This window comes from Cladophialophora bantiana (genome assembly GCF_000835475.1).
Source record: "Cladophialophora bantiana CBS 173.52 unplaced genomic scaffold supercont1.15, whole genome shotgun sequence".
Classification (NCBI taxonomy): domain Eukaryota; kingdom Fungi; phylum Ascomycota; class Eurotiomycetes; order Chaetothyriales; family Herpotrichiellaceae; genus Cladophialophora; species Cladophialophora bantiana.
This window is the reverse complement of record NW_015971589.1, coordinates 568,937-589,143: the sequence shown is the minus strand read 5'-3', so window position 1 is coordinate 589,143 and position 20,207 is coordinate 568,937. Positions and strand designations below refer to the sequence as shown.

Sequence of the window (20,207 nt, the reverse complement as noted above, 5' to 3'; positions counted from 1 at the left end):
CATATGAGTAAAGTCATCTCCGAGCTCCTTCAACACGGCACAGGTAGCCCGCTCGCCTGATGATCATGATGATGGGAGGTGGTGCAATGGTGATCAGACTCGTGAAGGATGCGGCCAAGACTCCACGCTTGCCGCAAAAGGAACGAGAAGAGGCGGAGGGAAGCGGAGGGAATTGGCGCGTCAGCGCTACCGCGTCCAGGTCAAGGGGGCCGATGGGTGGCAGCCTTGCATACGTGCTGATAAAGACGCTGGTTCCATTGTTCAGCTGTCTATTGCTATCAATCAATCATGGCTAGGTTTTTCCATCCACACAGACAGTGGCCACGGATTACCGCATCGACCTTGTCCATAGTCAAATCTGTGTCTGGGTAGGGAAGGGCCACAATGTGTAAGTTTCACTACACACAGAATCACGAGGCAGAGACCAGATGAACAAAGTCGTTCACCTCGATTGTGACTTTGACCCAGTTGCTCCTTTTTGGGAAGAAAAGACGTGCGCGGCTCGGGGTCAAATTGGAGGTTTCCCCCAGCCTTGCAAGTTGAACGGTAGCCTTATGACCGATTGTGAGACCTCTCCTTGGAGAGCACCCGACGCTGCCTTCCCCTGTTGTGTTCAACCTCTGATCCTTTAAGCACTCAGCGCACTCAGCCTTCGGCTTGAATCTCGTAGCTGTTGGATTTGTGTTTCGGCTCAAATCGAAAGTCGGGATGCGCTGGGCCTAAGAACATTTCACTTCAACCCTCGTTAGCATTTTGTCTGCAGAAAATCTAGTGTGAATTCCTCACCTGATCTTGATCCAGTCCTTGTAGTTGTCACTGGCCATCAGCGTCTCAAGCTCATCCCGTCCTCGGTACCGAGGGGGTCGATCCTGGATGCTAGGCGGCAGATACTCCAAAAGCCCGACTGGCACGTATCGGCAAGCAAAGCTGAGCCACTCCAATAAGAACCGTCGTGTCTGCCCAACGCCGATCTCGTCACTTCCCCAGGCTTCCAGGCCAAATCGACAGAAACGCTCGACCATCTGCAGTCGCTCCGAGGACGACTTGTCCAGATATTGCCCTGCTTCAATTTCTTCGAACAGCCATGGCTTGATAAGCGCCCCTCGAGCGGCCATGACTCCATCGACTCCCGCATGCTGAAAATGATCATGGTAATGTTCATGTGAGAACACATCGCCATTCCCAATGAAGAAGACCTTGCCGTTTCTTGAGCCTTTGTGACCGTTCGGTTGGTCTCGTTCGTCCGGCTCATGGATAGTGTCAGCGAGAGCATCTGCCTTCTCGTTAAGCTCCTTCATCAGAGATGCTGTCTCTGTGATGTACTCCCAGTCCGCAGAACGGGTATATCTCTGCTGCCTTGATCGTCCATGGAGAGTTATAGCCGCGACACCACATGTATCCCCCCGCCCATGCCCACTACCTAGCACGAGTCGATCGACCAATTTTTGCGCAGTCGGTTGCTTGTCTCGTGTACCTGTTCGAATCTTCACTGACACAGGTGTCTCACCCGAGACCGCGTTCATCCCCCGAAGCATCTTCTCCAGCTTAGGTGGCGAATCCATTAGAGCCGATCCAGCACCTTCTTTGTAGACTAGATCGATCGGGCACCCCACATTGAGATCAACCACTCGAAGACCTCGAGGCAGGAGGTTGGTGAGAATCTCCGTGGCTTTGACCGCTACCCAAGGTTTGTTGGCGGCGATTTGCGCGCCGAATCGAAGGTCTCGTTTCTGATCATAATCGAAGACAATGTTGTCGCTGCCCTTGATCGAGAAGGTAGGGGCCTGAACCTCCGACTCGTGAGCTTTAACGAGAGCCCATTCGGACTTCTGCCCTTGCAATAGGGGCAAAGACATGGCCATTTCCGAGTACGTAAAGGTTGCACCTAAAGAAGTACATAAGCGTCGGAAAGGCAGATTACCCTGCGTGGTCAAGGGTGCTAAAATCGGAGTTTCGGGGCCAAAGTACAGTCGACGTTTCTCTGATGGTCGAAGAGGAGTATCCTGGAAAGCAGCTCTCAGTTCTTGTGCCTCCTCTCCATTTGGTTCACCTCGACCAGGATCGGGCTCAGGAGACGACGAGTTGCGAAAGGATCTGTAGGCGGAAGGTCCGTTCCGATCTCGTCGTTTTCGACCCTGGTCGGCTGGGGTTTGAGCTTGTTTATCGAGCCACTTCAGAAATCTGTCTGATTTTGGCGTGGGAACTTTCTTCTTTGTCAGCTCAATTCTTTGCTGAGAGGTGAGGGCATTCGCCACGCCATCCTCCCCGTCTTCGGATGCGGTCTGGGCGTATTTTGCCATCCGTTCAGCGTCCTCGACCAAGACCAGCTCCTGTCGGCCGTCGCCGTGGTCTACTTCTTTAGAGTGAGAGCCGACAAAACGACATTTCCAGCCGGCCGGACATTTTCCCTTGGCCTCCCATACAGGGCACAGACCGTTGAATGTGGAGAGGTCTATTCTTTTGTAGTCTCTGAGGTATTTCCGTATGTCATGTTCGAAACGACAATGATCTCCATAAGAGCATAGATCTGGTGAGAACTCAGGTCTGTTGACTCGACTAGAACACAACCCAACTTCGTCCCTCGAACTGCCGAATTCACGGGCCTTGTTCTGACCCGCCTTCTTCTCACGGCGGCGGTTACCTCTGCTGTTCTGGCTTACTGGTTGCCTATCATTGTGGTGAAAGGCTTCAGCGGCATCATCGTCAGCTCCGTCGGGAGCAAGCCCAGGTTCAATCAAGTCGTCAGACTTGAGCAAGAATTCTTCTTTGATGGGGGCTGTTCCCTTCCTCCGCTTATTATCCTTGCACTCTGTTGACGGGTCAAGCTCGTCAACCTTGCGCTTAACAGTTGCTGGCGACTCGTTTGTTTGCTGGTGAGTCCCAGTGTCCTCAGTGGCATCATTTGACATGTCGTTGACAGAGATATCAAGTTGAGGCTGATCAGCAGGATTTTCCATCTAGTGAGACTATCTCTAAGCAGTCTTCGGTGCTCCGCATGCGAATTCGAGCCTACTTCTTCAAGGCTACTGTGTGCGTTACCTCTTCGGCGTCTTCATGAGAACGAAACAGGCTGAACACGACTTGATAGGAATATGTGAAATTGAATGTCAACTACCCAGTACCTTGCAGAGTTTGAAGTGAGTTTTGCCAAGACCACGGAAAATCTGTTTATCCGACGTGGAATTTTTGCGAACACTAGTCTGCTCAGCCCTGCTTACAAAGGGAACATCACACACTCCATATTGTATTCGGTCTTCGTACATATCTGTACGTTCAATTCAACCTCCATATCCCAGTGCCGGCTTTTATCACAACAAGTCGCAAAGGCATTGCCACGCTGCCTCGATGTCCTACTAGTTTCAACTAGCACAATAACGGCAGCACATCTTCATTGAGGCCTGGGCACTGGGTACGATTCGCCAAAGCGCTGGCCCCCAACCCAACTTCTCCAGCTGTCAGAGGTCGCGCCCGCCCCGAGGGGACGATTGGACGATTCTCCGTGCACGTGCTATGTTGCTGAGAAGCATAGAGAAGCGGGAAGGGCATCCATCTTTACGGAGGACTGTGTCTGTACGGAATATGGGTCACACTCTCTATCTGCTCGACACACTGATGTTAACGTGGTGCCTAAAGCGGTCTTCAAGTACGAGGTAGACTGTCCGATTTCTGGTGCTCTCTGCACGGTCGTCAATGCGGATTAATGATTACACCTACAAGCACCGAGACCTCGATAGAGGAAACTGATTGACTCGCAGGATTCTGACCTCCATCCGAAATGGATACAATTGGTGTACGAGGAAGACTTATCCTACATATGGTAAGAGACATTTACCTAGTAGAACATCACATTCAAAGATCCCCACTCCTCCCTAGGCAACCGCGTTTCAAGTCTTACACAGCCTCACTCACCCTCAAACCATTGAATGTGTGAATGTCTTACTCGGTACAGGTACTCCGTACATAGATCAATGTGCGGAGTATTAGGGGGTTTATATATCCTGCAAACCCTCATTGAAAGCGCCTAGGTCCTCAGAAGACTCTTACCTTTTCTCCATCAGACCATTCCATAGCATTTTCTCGCCTTCGAGGCTTTTAACAGCAACATGGCGTCTTTTAGCAAACCCCTACCGCTTCTAGACCTCGAGCCGATTATTCGTCTCCTGCTCATTCTCAATAACTCGGTAGCACTTGGCCTCAGCTTTGCTGTGATGTCTCCGATCTTCATCGTCTTAGGTGCAGTGTTTGGAATATCCATCCTCTACAATCTGGGGGTCATTCTGCTCAGACTCCGGCAAAAACGTCCGACATGGAATGACAACAACGATGGCCGCGAGGATATCCGATGTCCATCTGTCTTCCAACTCACAATCGATGCGCTTGGTGTCCTTACGTTCCTGGTCCTCTATGTCTGCAGCACCATTGAAACCGCCACTAGAGGAAGCTGGCAATGGAACCCGACGATGATGATGTCGTACTCAACTATTGGGGCCTTGGTTGCTTTGTAAGTTGAAGTCCTCCCCGAAACACATCATTTGGCATTTGTGGCACTTTCAATTGCGCTTCGAAGCCCTTGGCGTGCCTTTTCTGACGATTCATATCAGTTTCATGCATGGCTGGGTGGCTGTCACCAATCTCAACCGATACATCCGGTATCGACAGAGCCTAGGCCCACGGTGCCCGCACTGCCATCGAGCGATTGGTAGTGTGATCGGGAGCCATATTGCTCTCCCTCCATCGCCCATTGAGGGGTGTCAGGGACCATCGGTTCCAAGACAAAGCTTCTCTGCGAACTCGGTCGGCGAAAACGAAGCTGATACGCTGATTATGAAGACTTGACTTCAAAAAGAGCTGGAGCGGAGATTCGAGTGCAGTGCCAGGACAAAGACCCAGCTCCGTTACACTTGATGTGTCTCACCGAGTCCAGAACTGCCATGGAGATGCCGCATGCCACTTTGCTCGTGTCTCTCATATCTCAGGGTCATGGTGGAAGGAGCGGCGGACATGTTGCTTACCTGGTTTTACAGAGTACGGTAGAAGTACGACTTCAGACGGGTTTCATGTTGCTCATTTCACCTCTAAGAACACACCCGCTTCCAGAGATAGTGCATGGTGATCGCAAGAGACCAGTCGCTCATTTAGTATTCTCTGTAGAGATATCGTCACAGAGCCATGCGGATTAGGGGTGTTTGTACACAGTAGGAAAGGCGGTGATTATCTGGCATGCTCGAGGAAATTAGGTAGGCTGCTATGTAGCAATGACAATCACATTGCACCTCTAAGCCCAAACACAGCCATGGCGGTCACACAGTGATGCTGACCAGGTGAGCAGCAAGTCAAGCATCTAAGAGTCACGTGTAGAGAGCGGTATTCTCCTGTGGGGTTCTCGGGGTCTGTGTTTCCCGACAGTGAAGGGCATCCCGTAACCTTCTTCATCTCCAACCAATGCACATTCGCAAGTGACTTGTCTCACTTCTGGTGGCAAGCCTGTCACTGCCTGTCAAAGTGTCCGCAAAGTTCAGGCTGAAGTGTTCCGAGACTTGCTGTGGAGGTTCGTACGGTCCCGTCACTCTGGCACTGCCGGCTTCCACGCCTTCCAGAAGCCCTTGGCAGCTGCAAGGGGTTCTGCCGAAGCCTACCTGCTTGAGTGGCCACTGCCCTGCGGGCACCAGGGGCAAATCATCCCTCCGGAATTGCTGACCTCGACAGATGGGTTTCGGCAATCGATTACAGGTACAGCATCGAACACACTCGGTTGCAATTTGCTGGCAAATGGGATCTTTTTGCGAATAGATCTTCACTCAACATTTGGGTTGTCACGCCGTCAGATTGGTTTCCAATGAGGCAGAGGTGTCAGCGCCTCCGCCCCCAGCGCTCATTTGCAAGGGCAAAAGTTCAGTTTTCAGCGTCGGCTGCCAGAGTCCATGATGATTCGGGGGAGCCTACCGAATACCTTGAACGGCATCGAACGTGAAGTAAACACAAGGTCACGCGCGCGGCTGATGCCCGGCAGGCTTGGGACCCTCTTCAGGAGTCAAGAGTGGCCAAGGCTTCGTGTTAATGATCGAACTATCTCCGAAGGGTTAATGTTCGCAAGGCTCTGAAACATTTTTCAAACCCCTAAGCTCTGAATGCATCGTTTCCTGCGTACCTTGCAGATGTGCATTTGGTAGAAATGGCACATGCCCAATCCCTTTCAAGCGTCGTCGCACAAAGATCAAGGGGGGCTCCACCATGCTCCGCAAGGCTGTCTGCAAATGCCGCACATCCTGTCCGTCGCTGAAATCCCACCAACCTCGGCATGTCTTTGGGGTTTGACATATGGAGTACTTGGAACATACCCAGTAGGCAGTGGCGGCAGTAACAAGTAGTGGCAGGGTGTCGAAGGCGACGTAGCTTCTGATGCAGCCTTGCCAGCGGCAGTTTTCGTCCCACTGGAGAATGTGAGAGGTTGATATGAGTGAATATTTGATCAGAAGTCGGCGACCCCGCGAAGAGCAGCCACCCATACTCCATATTGTGGCCTGTCCCTTGAACGGAGGCAATTCTGATCTACGGGTCGAATCCTTTCACTTCGTACTTATTGCTTTGAACGAGAGAGTGGCCAAATTGTAACTGCTGGGGATCCAAAGTGGCCTTCTCCAGTTATTGTCCACCCGTTCTAACAATACTCTGCAGAATTCGGTCATAGCCCCGAAATGATTGCAGACGGCGGGTGACCTGCGTTGACAGAGCGATCATCTCGAGTGCGTCCCAAACGTTGCATGCAGCCATTACTTGCACCCCCTGTGTAAGCCAACTTAATAATGCAGAATGACCGAATACGGAGCACCGATGCTAGGCTGCGGCCCATGAATACTAGGAAGACTCGGCACAATTGCCTTGAGCCCGCCCACGCCTCGTGAGACAAGATCGAAACAATACGTAACCGCTCGCCGGGCACAGCAAGGGAATTCAACCATCCTGGCAATTGCTCGGCCTCCAAGCCGCGCAAACCTAGTTGGGCGACCTAGCGAGGCTTTGGAGTTTCGATGGATGTGCTGACGGCTGTTTTACCCATGAGCGAGCATTGCATCAGCGGACGAATCGACTGCGAGCTAAAGGCCCGAATGAAGTCGTTCCGTTGCTTTACGAGGTATCTATGCTGCGATCAGCGAAACCAACCTCGCTACTTGCTGCACCAAGCGAGACCGCGCTTCTGATTGCATCACAAAACGATTGAACAGTGATCACATTTCAGTCTGATGTTAACGGCGGTAACATTGCGTGCAGCAAGCAAATTCCCGAAAAGAGAAAAAATGGCTCTCCCCTCTATGTCCCAACCCGAAATGAGAGATGGCAAGGCCACTGGCGGATGCTTGGATTCGTGTGGTCAGACGGCGGAGATGATTTCGCATCCGGCTGCCCGTTGGCTTCGTGAAAGCCACATGGATGCCCACACGACGCCACAAAATCTTGCCTTTCTCAGCCTTTGGTCGTCCCGGGCTTTTAGTGCGAGTTAAACACAGTCAATGGCACCAAAGCTTCTAGAGATTATGAATAACATGCAGCCCTGGTGGTTAAGAGATGTTCCGTGAGGAAAAGGGCCGACAACAAAGGAGGCCAATTGAGCGGATGCACTACGCCTTTTGACCGATTCCATCGATGTTGGGATGGGCGCTTGAAACATCGTCAGAAGGCATCTTGACCGACAACCGGTGGATACCTGAGTTTAGAGCCCTGCATCCCGAGACACTGGACCACTGGCGACTTCAAGAAGAGGAAACTAATGAGAGGCCACCCAGGCCAGCCCACCATACCCAAGGGGGCTGGTGGGTGCTCCAGCCGACCCACAGAATAGCATTCACAGTCAGGAGTGTTGGATGGGGACTCCTTTTGCGGCAAGACCCCGAAAAGTCACATCTCTTGGACTCGCGGAGTCGGTGCTGGCCGGGTGCTCTGAAGAGAAAGATTCGCGTTCATCGTGGACGAAACATCACGTAGACAACCACAACACTCTGTCTGGCCAAGGGCTTGGCTTAGAAACTCCCGGGAGTTGAAGGACACGGTTGGGGGCCGAGGCGAGAGGAGTTTACCTAGGAAGCAAAGAAGGTATTGGCACAATAGGGTCGGGATTCACCAGGATGGGATCTCGGAGAGGTGCCAATCGCGTCGGGAGAGGAAAATCCAGTCTTGAACCGGGCCTCAGCCTGCCCGTCCCTTGCTTGTACCAAGTATACCATGACACTGCTACCAGTGTCTGCAATCCGGCTTCCCTGTCCGTTCCGGTGGTTCCTTCAAAGTCTTCCTTCGGGTTCCAGCGTTGCCATCCAACAATGATCATGGCTGCTCTTGCGTTGAAGACGGCCTGACACGGAATGAGCCTAGATGCGGCTGGCAATGAGGTGTCTGTGGACATCAAACCACATAGAGTTCAGGCATGTTGGGGAGGACGGTCAAGACGGGATGAGGAGGCAGGTAACAGTGTTGGTGAATGACGCCAGAAACGGCACCGTCTGCAGAGCTAGGGATAGCTCTAGAGCGTGACAGAAGAATGAAGAGTCGATCGTCAAGGTGTTGAGCCAACTCGTTCATCTCGAATATGATGGGATGAGGTAAATGCGCAGCTGCTCGTCGGCTGCACGTCTGATTGACGACGAAGACGTCTTGGTCGGGCTTCCAGAATGGCGAGGGCAAGGCCCTCGTTCTCGAGGTAGGAAGTGGGAATCGCATCCACTACCGAGGGTCCGGGCTAGAGTTACAATTGTGGATGCGGGTAAGTTTGACGTGCTGGGCGGAGATGATGGCTCACTAGGCCTAGTTGCCCGTGGCCGTGGCCTTTGTACCGGGTAGGAGGAGCCTTGAGGAGCCTGGCACCGCTGCGAGCCTGGCAGCACTGGCAGGCGCAGGGATCTGGGAGCCGAAAGTGCCCATACCTAGTGCCCATAGTGCCCATAGTGCCCATACAAAGTGACAGAACAACAACCACCGCTCGTAACGACTCGACTCGCATGGGACTAACCCGTCCAGAAACGTACCAGACTGTATCATCGACCTCCTACTCATCATCCTCATCGCCGACTCACACTTCCAACCCTCTCGCAATCCTGCCTTCCACTCAGCAGACTCATCAACGACCATTGTGCTGTCGACTCCAGCTGCAGTACACGCACTGAACTCCCCCTGCGCAGCTTCCCCACCTTATCGTCGCTCATTTGGCCCCATCTCCAACCTCACCTCTATCGCAGCGCCTTCACCACCACCATCCCCCCATCTCCGCGGCGACCTCATCACGTCACCGCCCTCACCGACGCTCAACTCGACCATCTACGACCGGCGACGACTATCCCACTAACCTCCCATCCCTTCACCCTCCTCTCTGACCTCATCCTTTATAAGTCTATGTTAGACTACGAAGAAAGCCCTCCGCCACTCAATCACTCGCCTTCTCCGAGTGATCGGTCGCATTTCACCTCTCGAGATACGACCCCCGTTACCCCCGTCGGCACCGGGCCGTTCTTTGGCAGGAAGACAGAGAAGGACACGCTCCCGTGGTTTAGGAAACCCATCGACGTAGGACGTACCACTACGAGACTTTGTTTAGACACCGATTCCTCCCTCCTCGCACCGGACTTTGACGACAACTCTTTTCCAACATTCGGCGCTTCGCCACCGCATAAGGGCATGGCGAGTGTAGCCAACCCTCTCGACATCTCTGTAAGACAGACCTCGACTTCGCCCCGTGGCAACCAGCCGTCAAACCTGACCTCCGCCCTGCAACGAAGTGACAGTGAAGAGAAGCGCATTATGGCCAACCACACTCCAGACACGGTGCTCAACCGCCCCCTGCCCCAGATGCCTTCCACTTCCTCAAATGACTTTGCCAACTTTGAGCATGGGGCGAGACCGATCTCGGTTAAAGGGATGGCAAACGATAGAGGGAGACGCGAGAGTCTGGCGCAGAGTCTCAATGCGGGCATGAGCTGGGGAGGAATATCTGTGGGAAGCTGGATACGAGACGAGTAAGCCCGTAATTTATGCTGTTTGCAATCGTCCATGATACTGATATGTGAGCAGTATGGTCATGTCTGGCACCTCACCCTTTACATTTAATTCTCCCTCGTTCCATTCATCCTCCTACCTACCCAAACTTGAAGCCAACTTCATGAAGGACTTCTCCTGCTGTGGCCTTACTTTGCCCACTTTGCACGATCTTCTCCAGCACTACGAGGAAGCCCACGCTCAGAAAGATCCCCAGCAGTCCAATACCAATCAGCAACCTGTTCCAGATAGCCGAGCTGCAATCGCTGCGACTACGGCGGCTCAGGTTCAACAAGAGGCCCAACAACGCAATCAGCAGCAGCAGCAGCAGTCGCACAATGCTCCTGGTCGGCCTTTTGGGACGCAGCAGAACGCAGTCCAGAACGTCCATAGACCGTCGGGATTTTCCAGCACCTTGCAGACGATACCAGACATGGACACGGTCGAGGACATGGAGATGGACGACATTGATGGAGCCGATGAGACGACACCGCCACCGAATCTGTACACCCAAAACCAATCTCAAACCTCACCACAACCCTCTTTCGCAGCGCCGTCACAACAGCCTCAAATACCTCAACTAAACACGACCATGATGCAAGGGCACCAGGCCTACCGGCAGTCCACTCCCAACACGCCCGTGGCGCCAGGACGTAATGCTGCACGTTTCCAGGGCAACACTTCATCCACGCTGATGCCGAACCCAATGCAGCAATTCCAGGACCTGCAGACCGGATATCGAGGTACCCCAGACTCTTCAGCGCCCGGCACGCCCGGCGAGATGGGGGACGGAATGATGGACGGTATGGATGATATATCGATGCAGAACCTCGCTTTGTACAACGGCCTTCCGAACGGCATCGGTGGTTACAATTTCGGCATGAACAACGACATGATCGATCTCTGCATAGACGAGCCATCGAAACGTCTCTTTTCGACAGGCAACCAGGGCATGACTCAAGCGCAAGCAGGCCAGCAGCAAATGGCACAGAATCGACTTGGCACCGGGCAGTACGGAGCAAACAGCGAAATTGCGAGGACAATTCGCGAGCGACAAGCCGCTGCCGGATTACCCGACACCACAACTAACATTCTTCCGCACGAAGAACCTAAGCCCTTCCGATGTCCCGTGATTGGCTGTGAGAAGGCCTACAAGAACCAGAACGGGTTGAAATATCACAAAGCGGTAAGTTGTCACGAGCAAGGTCTAGTGTCGGTTGGCTAACAGAGAGTTAGCATGGTCACAACAACCAGCGGCTTCACGAGAATGGGGATGGCACGTTCTCGATCGTTGACCCCGATACCCAGGCACCGTATCCCGGCACCATGGGAATGGAAAAGGAGAAGCCTTACAAGTGCGATGTTTGCCAGAAGCGGTACAAGAACCTGAATGGTCTCAAGTACCACAAGACGCATTCACCGCCTTGCAACCCCGAACTCCAGCTGAATGCGAACAAGAGTCCGTCACTCGGTATGCCCAACATGATTGCTGGCCAACAAACAGGCAATATGGGAGCTGGTCTCTCGGGGGATCTGAACATGATGTGAAGAAAAGATACCCAACACGTTACGACCAAAGAGGCTATTATCATCCGATGCGCGCAAGCAGCTTGATCACTGCTTCGATGGGGATCACCTTTCATTTTCATATTACTAATTGACGAGAGACGGCCGAACATCAATGATCGGAAGAGTAACCCAAACGACCAAAAAGGTCGGTAAGGCTCTATATCCACGTGATGATTAGCAAAAGCGGTCTTCGGAGGCCCGTGTCCCCCTTAGAAGAGATCGAGAGAGATCTCCTTTCAGGCGGCCCGTCTCGGAACGAATGCTTTGAATTTGTGCAACAGAATCATAGACAGGTGTCGTGGGGTTATCTTCAAAAGTTCACTGTGCTTCGAAATTTCCGGAAGAGGGTTTCCCAGATCTGGCGCCACGACGCACGACTGGGGGCACACTGCTCGATCCCAACCTTTTCTCGACTCGACTACAACGGCGTTTGATACAGGGGAGCTAGATAGACGACTTCGGTGGCCGCCCTTGACAGCTTACGTCTTCCCAGCGGATGATGGGTTGAAGAACAGTGTGTTTTATACAAGAGTACGCAGAGAGTGGATTTCGCGGGGGCTTGCTCCACTCGATACGTTCGCAATTAGAGATTTTTCTACGTTGTGTTAAGCTTGAGGCTTGGGAAGAGTGTTGGATGCGTGGTTGGCTCGCTGAGGCAGGGAGTCTCTCTCCCTTGCGGAGCAGTCGGGATGGATTCTTGCGACCAGTTGAAGCTTGTGTTGGATAAGTACTTGGCAGACGTGCAAGGGCATGAGTTATCGTTTAGCCAGAGTTGTTGCACATTAGAGAATCGCTCAGAAGCGAATTGGATACAATGCGTAATCCCAACTATTAGAACGAAGCAGCACCGAGCAAAAGTATGGCTGAATGTTTGATATACTTATGTCTGGGCAAGCCTGGGTTCGTCAGCGCTTTTCTATTTCGGTGGAAGAGGGTGACCAAGCAAGGAGGGACCCGAAGTCCAGCTACTAACTCGACCGGTCCCGCGCCTGGTGCAGCCTTACTCATCCTCCCATTGGGAAAAGATCGGCTGATAAGCACCCTAGCCCGTACTTGGAGGCATAGGGATGGCGGGCTTCAGAGCAATTCCCCATCGAGGCGAAGGAATATAACTCCGCATTGTGAAGTACATAGATAATGGAGCAAGAGGACGCGGGGAGTCACGTAACTGGTCGCCGGAAATGCTGTACTTTGGAAGTAAGCCACATCGGATACCAGACCAGCTAGCAACAGAGTTTCAATGGTCGTGGAAGGCAAGGAGTGGAGGGGGGAGGGATCGAGGCTTTTTGAGGCTGTGAGCTCGAGAACTGGACCTGTGGCATGGGTACGCGGTATCGCGCCAAAGACCAGGGGGCGATGGAAAAAGGCGAAGCTACTGGCGAGGTAGAGGGAGTTGAGTACCGAGTACCGTTTGTTCTTCGCAGGATGGCAGAGCCGCCAGCGGGATCTTCGACTTTGGGTTAGGAGGTGGTGGCATGTAAGTACTGGGTACTGGGTATTGGGTACCTAGGCCGTACTCGAAGGCATGAGACGTGGGTCAAAAACTGATCACGGACAGGTCCCGTACTGTGCAGGAAGTTGTCAGGGCTGGTCGGTCGATTGACAGCTGCTTCAACTGATGGGGATAGATGAAGGGACGCGCCACGAGCCCAAAGGCGGGGGGGTCTGGCTGGTTGATTAATATTAACAATGGTCAAACGTGGTTTGAAGTGAAAACAGAACGAGGCGCAGCTCAAGGGCCAGAGCGAGGGAGCAGGGAAAGATGGAGTCTTCTCAGCTTGCCTTGACATTGGAAGGTGGACTCATTGACGCGTCTCCTCGGTCCACAGCCCAGGGCGATAAACTGCTTGTTTCAGGGCCCAGAGGATCTCTCACTGAAGGGCTTTCCGCCATCTGACTTTCTTCTGGCCTGAACCACCGACTGACTTCGCACCACCATCACCACCACCACCCAAGTTACCTTACCAGGCCCGCGTTCCCGTGGAACCACCCACCGCCTCCAGCCGCCCTTCCTGCCCCTGGCGAACTGGCGCAACCTGGCATCTTGATCTGCGACAATCTCAACGATTGCATGACTTTTTTTTCCCACCGCATAATAGTACACACCTATTTCCCACTTCCCCCATTGATTAATATTTCCCAAAAAGTCCGAAAAGAAAACACCTCTGTCGTACCCCATCTGTCTCTCCTATAAGCGCCGCCTCCCACCGCCGCACCCGCAAATCCGCCTCTTCGTCCTCTTGCGCCATTCCCTTCCTTGTCTGAGGACTTGTGTCGCTTGCCTTTCTTTGCGTCCTGGGACACAAAACAACCCAGTCTCTCGTTTAGTTTTTACTCCCAGCACAGAACCTCGCCGATCCCTTTCATACGGCCACAGCCCCTCTCTCATTCGTGGCCTTTCGCATCCCCAGCCCGCTCGGAGTCCGGTCACCTGGGGTCGGTTTACGAAGCTGGCGGCTGTGAGAAAGTCCCCACAGACCACTACTAGATGTACGGAATTCCAGTCACGGCGCCTTGAATACCGCTCCTTCCTGATCGGCAATAAAGAAGAATACACTCTTCTCTCTGTCTCTAACGGCCCCATTTTCATCTGGGGGAAGGCGTCCCCTCGTGTCACGATACTTGGGTCAAATCGAGGGTGAAAAGAGTGAGACGGTGAGAGAGAGAGAGTGTGTGTGTGTGTTTGAGAGAGAGAGGCCGGCCGAGTAGCAAAGATGGGGGACGCTGCTGACGGCAACAATGCCCCGCACATGGTGTTCAACATGCTCGAAGACAAATACATTGGCCTCGTCCTGGCCATCATTTCCACCCTCGCCATCGGAACCAGCTTCGTCATCACCAAGAAGGGACTCAACGACGCCGCGGACAAACATGGCTTTGAGGGAGAAGGGTTCGCATATATGAAAACCCCGCTGTGGTGGGCAGGGATAGGGTCCTTGGTGATCGGCGAAGTCGCCAACTTCGCCGCATACGCTTTCGCGCCCGCCATTCTCGTCACCCCGCTGGGCGCGCTCAGTGTACTCATTGGAGCCGTGCTTGGCGCGTATTTCCTCGGAGAGGAGTTGGGAGTGTTGGGCAAGCTGGGATGTGCGATCTGTCTGCTGGGAAGTGTCATCATTGTGCTTCACGCGCCCCCGGACAAGGAGATTGAGACGGTCGATCAGATTCTGGGGTATGCGATCAAACCAGGTATGGACGATATGCGACTCGGGTTGGCGCACAAACCGTGATGGGGGACCTGACTAACCTTTCGCTTCCTCGCAGCGTTCATAATCTATTGTCTGGCGGCGATTGTCTTCTCGACTGTCATGATCTACAAAGTCGCGCCAGTGTACGGCAAGAAGAATCCCCTGATCTACATCTCGATTTGTTCGACCGTCGGTTCGGTATCTGTCATGTCAGTCAAGGCCTTTGGAATTGCGGTCAAGCTGACTTTTGCGGGCAACAACCAATTCACACACCCTTCGACATACGTCTTTATGGTTGTCACCATCGTCTGCATTCTCACGCAGATGAATTATTTCAACAAGGCGCTCAGCCAGTTTTCGACCTCGATCGTCAATCCTTTGTATTATGTGACATTTACGACGGCTACGTTGTGCGCGTCGTTTATTCTGTTCCAAGGATTCAACACAACGGACGCCGTCAACACGATCTCTCTCCTCTGTGGATTTTTGGTCATCTTCTCGGGCGTGTACCTGCTCAACCTGTCGAGAGGAGATCCTGACGGTCATCGACTCCTGAATGGGAAAATCGCAGATGAAGATGGGATTCCAACGGACCCTCTCGCCGGCCTGCAAACAAGAAGAAGCATGCAGGCAAGAAGAAGTCTGGACCCGCACCGACGGAGTAGCAGCCTGACATTCAGTCCTGGTGGGATATTATCGGGCGGGAGTCGACACGCAAGCGCGGAAAGCGCAGGACTGATGCAACACTATGATGTCGAGCACGGCGCCTTTGGATTATCAGATCTGGTAGAAGATCCAGGGGAGCTGGAGGGGACATCGAGTCGAAATCGAAGTCCTGGGGGAAGAGGGGAGCAGGTGACGAGGATACACGATAGGCCACATCAGAAGAGCCTGAACCGGTGACATTGAGCGAAGGCCTGGGGAGGTTCTTGATTGTGCAGTCTCGATTAGATTTGGACAAGAGAGTTGTGATTGTAACGATATCCATGCATAGGTAACGGTTCATTAGCGACGAAACAAGCCCAGCATTTGACAGGATAAAGGGTATGACCAAGGAAAGGAAGGAAAGGAAAGGAAACGAAGGAGTGGATTGACTCGGGCACTGGCTGGTTGTCAGGCCCTAGAGAGGTTCTACTGTTTACTGTATACTGTCAGCATGAAGCAGCAAAGGAATTCAAGCAGAATTTTCATCCTTTCTTTTTATGCCCTCTCTTTCCTTCTCCTTGACAGAATGATCGTAGCACGAGAGAAGGTTGATGAGAATAAAGAACAAGGAGAGAAAGAAAGAAGGACGGACGACACCCAATGGAAGGCTCCGTCTGTGGCGGACAATGTGGCGGACAAGAACAACAGCACGTGCGCAGGCCACATGCCAGTTGATGCGAGCAACTTTCTCTGAGGTCACTTTTCACTTTTCCACTGGCACTTGGCCATCCACCATCCACCAGGCCACCACATTCTCCTTCATATACCCTTCATCATATCCTATCCTCGTCCCATATCCCATGGCTGAAAGGAGCTAACACTCGTCTCACACACTATCAGCCCGGACTGGGCTAGCAGAGCATTTCGCCTCACAATGGCGCCCTCATACCCATCCCCAAGTCTGAAGGCTACGACGGCGTCGCCACGCACCGGGCCACAAAAAGGTACGGCGACAACTCACCACCATTCAATACTCTCACTGCATCGCCCATGACAAACAGAAAATCCCCTGCATTTGGTGTGTCGATGTTTGCATCTCATGGAGAACCCCTCGCAAAGGCCAGATCGAGGCGTGCTTTGCGTTGCCATCGTGCCCACATTTATCATTTCTTTTGCTGCATGATTCCATGTTCGTGCCACCGCTCACCCATGCTTCTCACTGGCGCAGCGCTGTGCCCCTGATACGAGGAGTCATGCACGTGCGTTGTTGCCCATTTCCTTTCGCTCGACCACACCATGGCCTTCTGTCACGCGACACCCGCTCACACGACAGTGGGATGTTGTGGGAAGTTGTGGGAATAAGCGGTGCTCATTGAACAATCGAGCTTCAGGCACGATGTGACGGTCCATGCCATTGTGTTTGCTTTTTTTTTTCCCCGGCCTGTTTGATTTCTGTTGAGATGATGGAAAACGTGGCCAGAGTGGATGCATGCGTCCAAGTCAGACCTCTAACGCATCCCTAGGTGTGACCATCTTCGACGAGCCAGAACATATCCCCGAGCCCAATATCAAGGTCTTCGCGGATGGCCAGGATAACGGTGTCGGCTCCTCCCCCACGCTCGTTGCCTCGCACAGCCCCAAACTTCACCGCGCCAGTATTTCAGGAAAGAAGATGACCGGCCGACCCGCCCTGCATCATTCAAATTCAAATTCAAATTCATCTCACATCTCCTCTGCTGGCGCTCCCCTTAACAAACGCATGTCGTACCTCAGCCTCGACGACAATAACCCCCCTGACTCATCGTGGTCTGGGGGCCCAGGCACCACAACTCCCGGAACGATGGCAGAGAGTAAAACTCCTGATCTCCGCAATATCCTGGCCCAGGTAGCCGACTGGCTCCAAGATGAGAAGGCCAAACGACAGAAGCAGAGGCACCATCGGCATCACCCTCGTCGCAGCAAGCAGCCGAGGACACCCGACGATCAGACCGACGACCCCAGACCAAACGATGCCATACTTGACAACGAACAAGATATGTCGCTAGAAAGGCTCGAAAACATCCTTCAGAATTTCTCGTTCAACAACAACAATTCGAAGCTTCTACACAAGTCTTCGAGCGCGCTCCTGAGAAGGGGATCCTTGGGCAAGAAATACAAGCAGCCTCGCTCCATGCCTGCTTCATCAGACACAGAGTTCTTCGGCGATGATATATTAGTCCCCAACGTCGAGGCCAAGCTGGACAACTCCAAAACCATGGCTTTCACCGGCGGTTCGGCAGATGTGGACACCAGCGATAGTGCGAGGAGGCAGGATTATGAGCACTGGGTGACCTTCAAGAAGGACATTGTCCGGTTGACGCACACGCTAAAACTGAAGGGCTGGCGCCGCATCCCTATTGATCGCGCCGCCGATATCGACGTTGCCCGTCTGAGCGGCGCCCTTACCAACGCTGTGTACGTCGTCCATCCTCCCAAAAATATGTCCGAATATGACGCTCACAATCCTTCTGACCCATCTGCGCCGCCCGTCCCCATTTCTCGGCGTCGTCCTACTTCTCTTCTCCTGCGTATTTACGGTCCACAAGTTGAACATCTCATCGATCGAGAGGCCGAACTGGGCATTCTTCGCCGCCTGGCTCGGAAAAGCATCGGACCTCGTCTCCTGGGATCCTTCGAGAATGGGCGTTTCGAAGAATTTCTCCACGCCAAGACCCTCACGGCAGAGGATCTGCGTATTCCAGAGACATCTAAACAGATCGCGAAACGAATGCGCGAGCTTCATGAAGGGATCGAACTGCTCGAATCCGAACTGGATGCCGGTCCGGCGGTTTTTGTGAACTGGGACAAATGGGTCGATCGGTGCGAGAAGGTGATTACTTGGCTCGATAAGCAGGTTCATCAGGCCGAGAAGGAGCTCACGGACGGCACGACAAGGCGCAAGTCAACAGTCAATGCCCGCTACGTCCGCCGCGGGTTGATCTGCGGCGTCGAATGGCCTGTCTTCCGCCGGGCCTATGACGCATATCGGAAACGCCTGATCGCAGACAGTGGCGGCCGCGAGGGAATTCGCAAGCTGCTCGTCTTCGCACACAATGACACCCAATACGGGAACCTCATGCGCCTCCAACCCTCTGGCACCTCGCCCCTCCTTCAACCATCGAATCAGCACAAGCAGCTCGTCGTCATCGACTTCGAGTATGCCGCGCAGAACACCGTAGGGTTAGAGTTCGCAAACCATTTCACCGAGTGGTGTTACAACTATCATAACCCCCCCGACAAGAACTTTCAATGTGACACGCGACGGTATCCGGATGAGCGGGAGCAATACAGATTCGTGAGGAGTTATGTCATGCATAGACCGCAGTTCAACCCCGCGGCGAGTGCAACGCCCAAGATGGAGGGTCGCGAGAAAACCAATATCAGTGATTTCATGCTTGATGCGCGGACCCCTGGAGGCGGGACCCCCAATCCCTTGGGGGGAAGTGGAGGATCTGATGGAGGAGTTGAGGCCAATTACGACAGAGAGGAGAGCGAAAGAGAAAAGGCCCAGGAGGAGGAAATCCAAAGGTTGTTGCAGCAAACGAGGGTGTGGAGGATGGCAAATTCGGCGCAGTGGGTCGCGTGGGGAATTGTGCAGGCAAAGGTACCAGAGCTGGATGCGTTGGAGGAAAAGGAAAAAGAAGACAAGATGGCGGGGAAGACACAGAGCAAACGAAGAAAGAGCATGACAGAGTTGGTGTCTACGGGAGAAGAGAAGATCGTCGAAAAGGTGAAAAGCCTGGTGGGCAAGGATGGTGGCGGGAAACATTGTCAAGATGACCATCTGAATCCAATGTCGGACCCCTTGACTGGAGAGGAGAAACGGATGCAGGTGGAGAGTCACTGGGACCGACCCGAAGGAAGACCACAAGAGGAAGCACACCACGAAGGCAATGGAGACATGGCAATGAGCGACCGACCCGACGCCAGTACCAACAATTTCAGCCCCTGTGACACCATCCACGAGCATGCCGAAACGAATAGCAATTTTGAACGGGCGATCACAACGAACGGTGACAGGGAACTTTCTCGCCCACAACTTCCGGCTCAACCCCAGATCGACCCCGACCACGACGCGCACACGGAGATGACACAAGTCGAGGGACAGCCTCGCCCGGATAGCCGCCCGAGCTCTCCCTCCGACCATGGTGACGAGCCCGAGGACGAATTCGACTACCTCGCCTACGCCCAGGAACGGGCCATGTTTTTCTGGGGCGACTGCCTTCAAATGGGCTTGGTCAAGGAGGATGAGTTACCCGAGGACCTCAAGCGGAGGGCCAAGCTTGTGCCGTATTGATGCTTGCTGGCTGTTTGCACTTTGGTGTTGTCAATATATTCGATGCACGACTGGTTGGGGCGTTAGTGAATCGTCTGAGCACAGTGTGTGGCTTGAGCCAGCCTGAGCAGCAAGGGCAGCAAGGGGCGTGAGACGTGAGAGGCAAGCCGTGAAAAGATCGTTGGTTGCTCCAGGTTATGAGGTGTGCAATACGCATCACGCCATATAAGACATGAGTGGGACATGGACTTTGGGGAGCCAAGGCGGACGGGAGGGGAGGTTTCCAGACAGGCAGGCCTTAGTTTATGATCGGGCCAGCCTCGCGCGGTGGGACTTTTGGGTCGGGAGCAGGAGCAGGAGCTGGACAGGCATCCGCTGAAGGACTCACAGGTGATCACGACGACGGGTATGAATACCATTGAATGAAAGAAAAAAAAACAGAGTACGGGGTACGGACTGCAGAGTACATGATA

General features: G+C 53.3%; 5 protein-coding genes across 5 annotated transcripts; 4 read left to right on the top strand and 1 right to left on the bottom strand.

Moving 5' to 3' along the window:
* Positions 1 to 645: 645 nt before the first annotated feature.
* On the bottom strand, positions 646 to 2,957 carry Z519_09369 (uncharacterized protein; the record flags this gene model as incomplete). The annotated part of the gene is made up of 2 exons (XM_016767092.1): positions 646 to 733; positions 787 to 2,957. The coding sequence occupies 2 exons, from the start codon at positions 2,955 to 2,957 to the stop codon at positions 646 to 648; spliced, it is 2,259 nt and encodes a 752-aa protein (XP_016616608.1).
* A 1,146-nt stretch (positions 2,958 to 4,103) lies between these two features.
* Z519_09368 (uncharacterized protein) lies at positions 4,104 to 4,505 on the top strand (the record flags this gene model as incomplete). Its single annotated transcript, XM_016767091.1, has 1 exon — positions 4,104 to 4,505. One exon carries the CDS (start codon positions 4,104 to 4,106, stop codon positions 4,503 to 4,505), a length of 402 nt encoding a protein of 133 aa, XP_016616607.1.
* Positions 4,506 to 9,378: 4,873 nt separating this feature from the next.
* Z519_09367 (uncharacterized protein) lies at positions 9,379 to 11,565 on the top strand (the record flags this gene model as incomplete). The annotated part of the gene is made up of 3 exons (XM_016767090.1): positions 9,379 to 9,998; positions 10,054 to 11,203; positions 11,254 to 11,565. The coding sequence occupies 3 exons, from the start codon at positions 9,379 to 9,381 to the stop codon at positions 11,563 to 11,565; spliced, it is 2,082 nt and encodes a 693-aa protein (XP_016616606.1).
* Positions 11,566 to 14,300: 2,735 nt separating this feature from the next.
* Positions 14,301 to 15,677, top strand: Z519_09366 (uncharacterized protein; the record flags this gene model as incomplete). Its single annotated transcript, XM_016767089.1, has 2 exons — positions 14,301 to 14,775; positions 14,851 to 15,677. The coding sequence occupies 2 exons, from the start codon at positions 14,301 to 14,303 to the stop codon at positions 15,675 to 15,677; spliced, it is 1,302 nt and encodes a 433-aa protein (XP_016616605.1).
* Positions 15,678 to 16,908: 1,231 nt separating this feature from the next.
* Positions 16,909 to 19,755, top strand: Z519_09365 (uncharacterized protein; the record flags this gene model as incomplete). Its single annotated transcript, XM_016767088.1, has 1 exon — positions 16,909 to 19,755. One exon carries the CDS (start codon positions 16,909 to 16,911, stop codon positions 19,753 to 19,755), a length of 2,847 nt encoding a protein of 948 aa, XP_016616604.1.
* Positions 19,756 to 20,207: the final 452 nt, after the last annotated feature.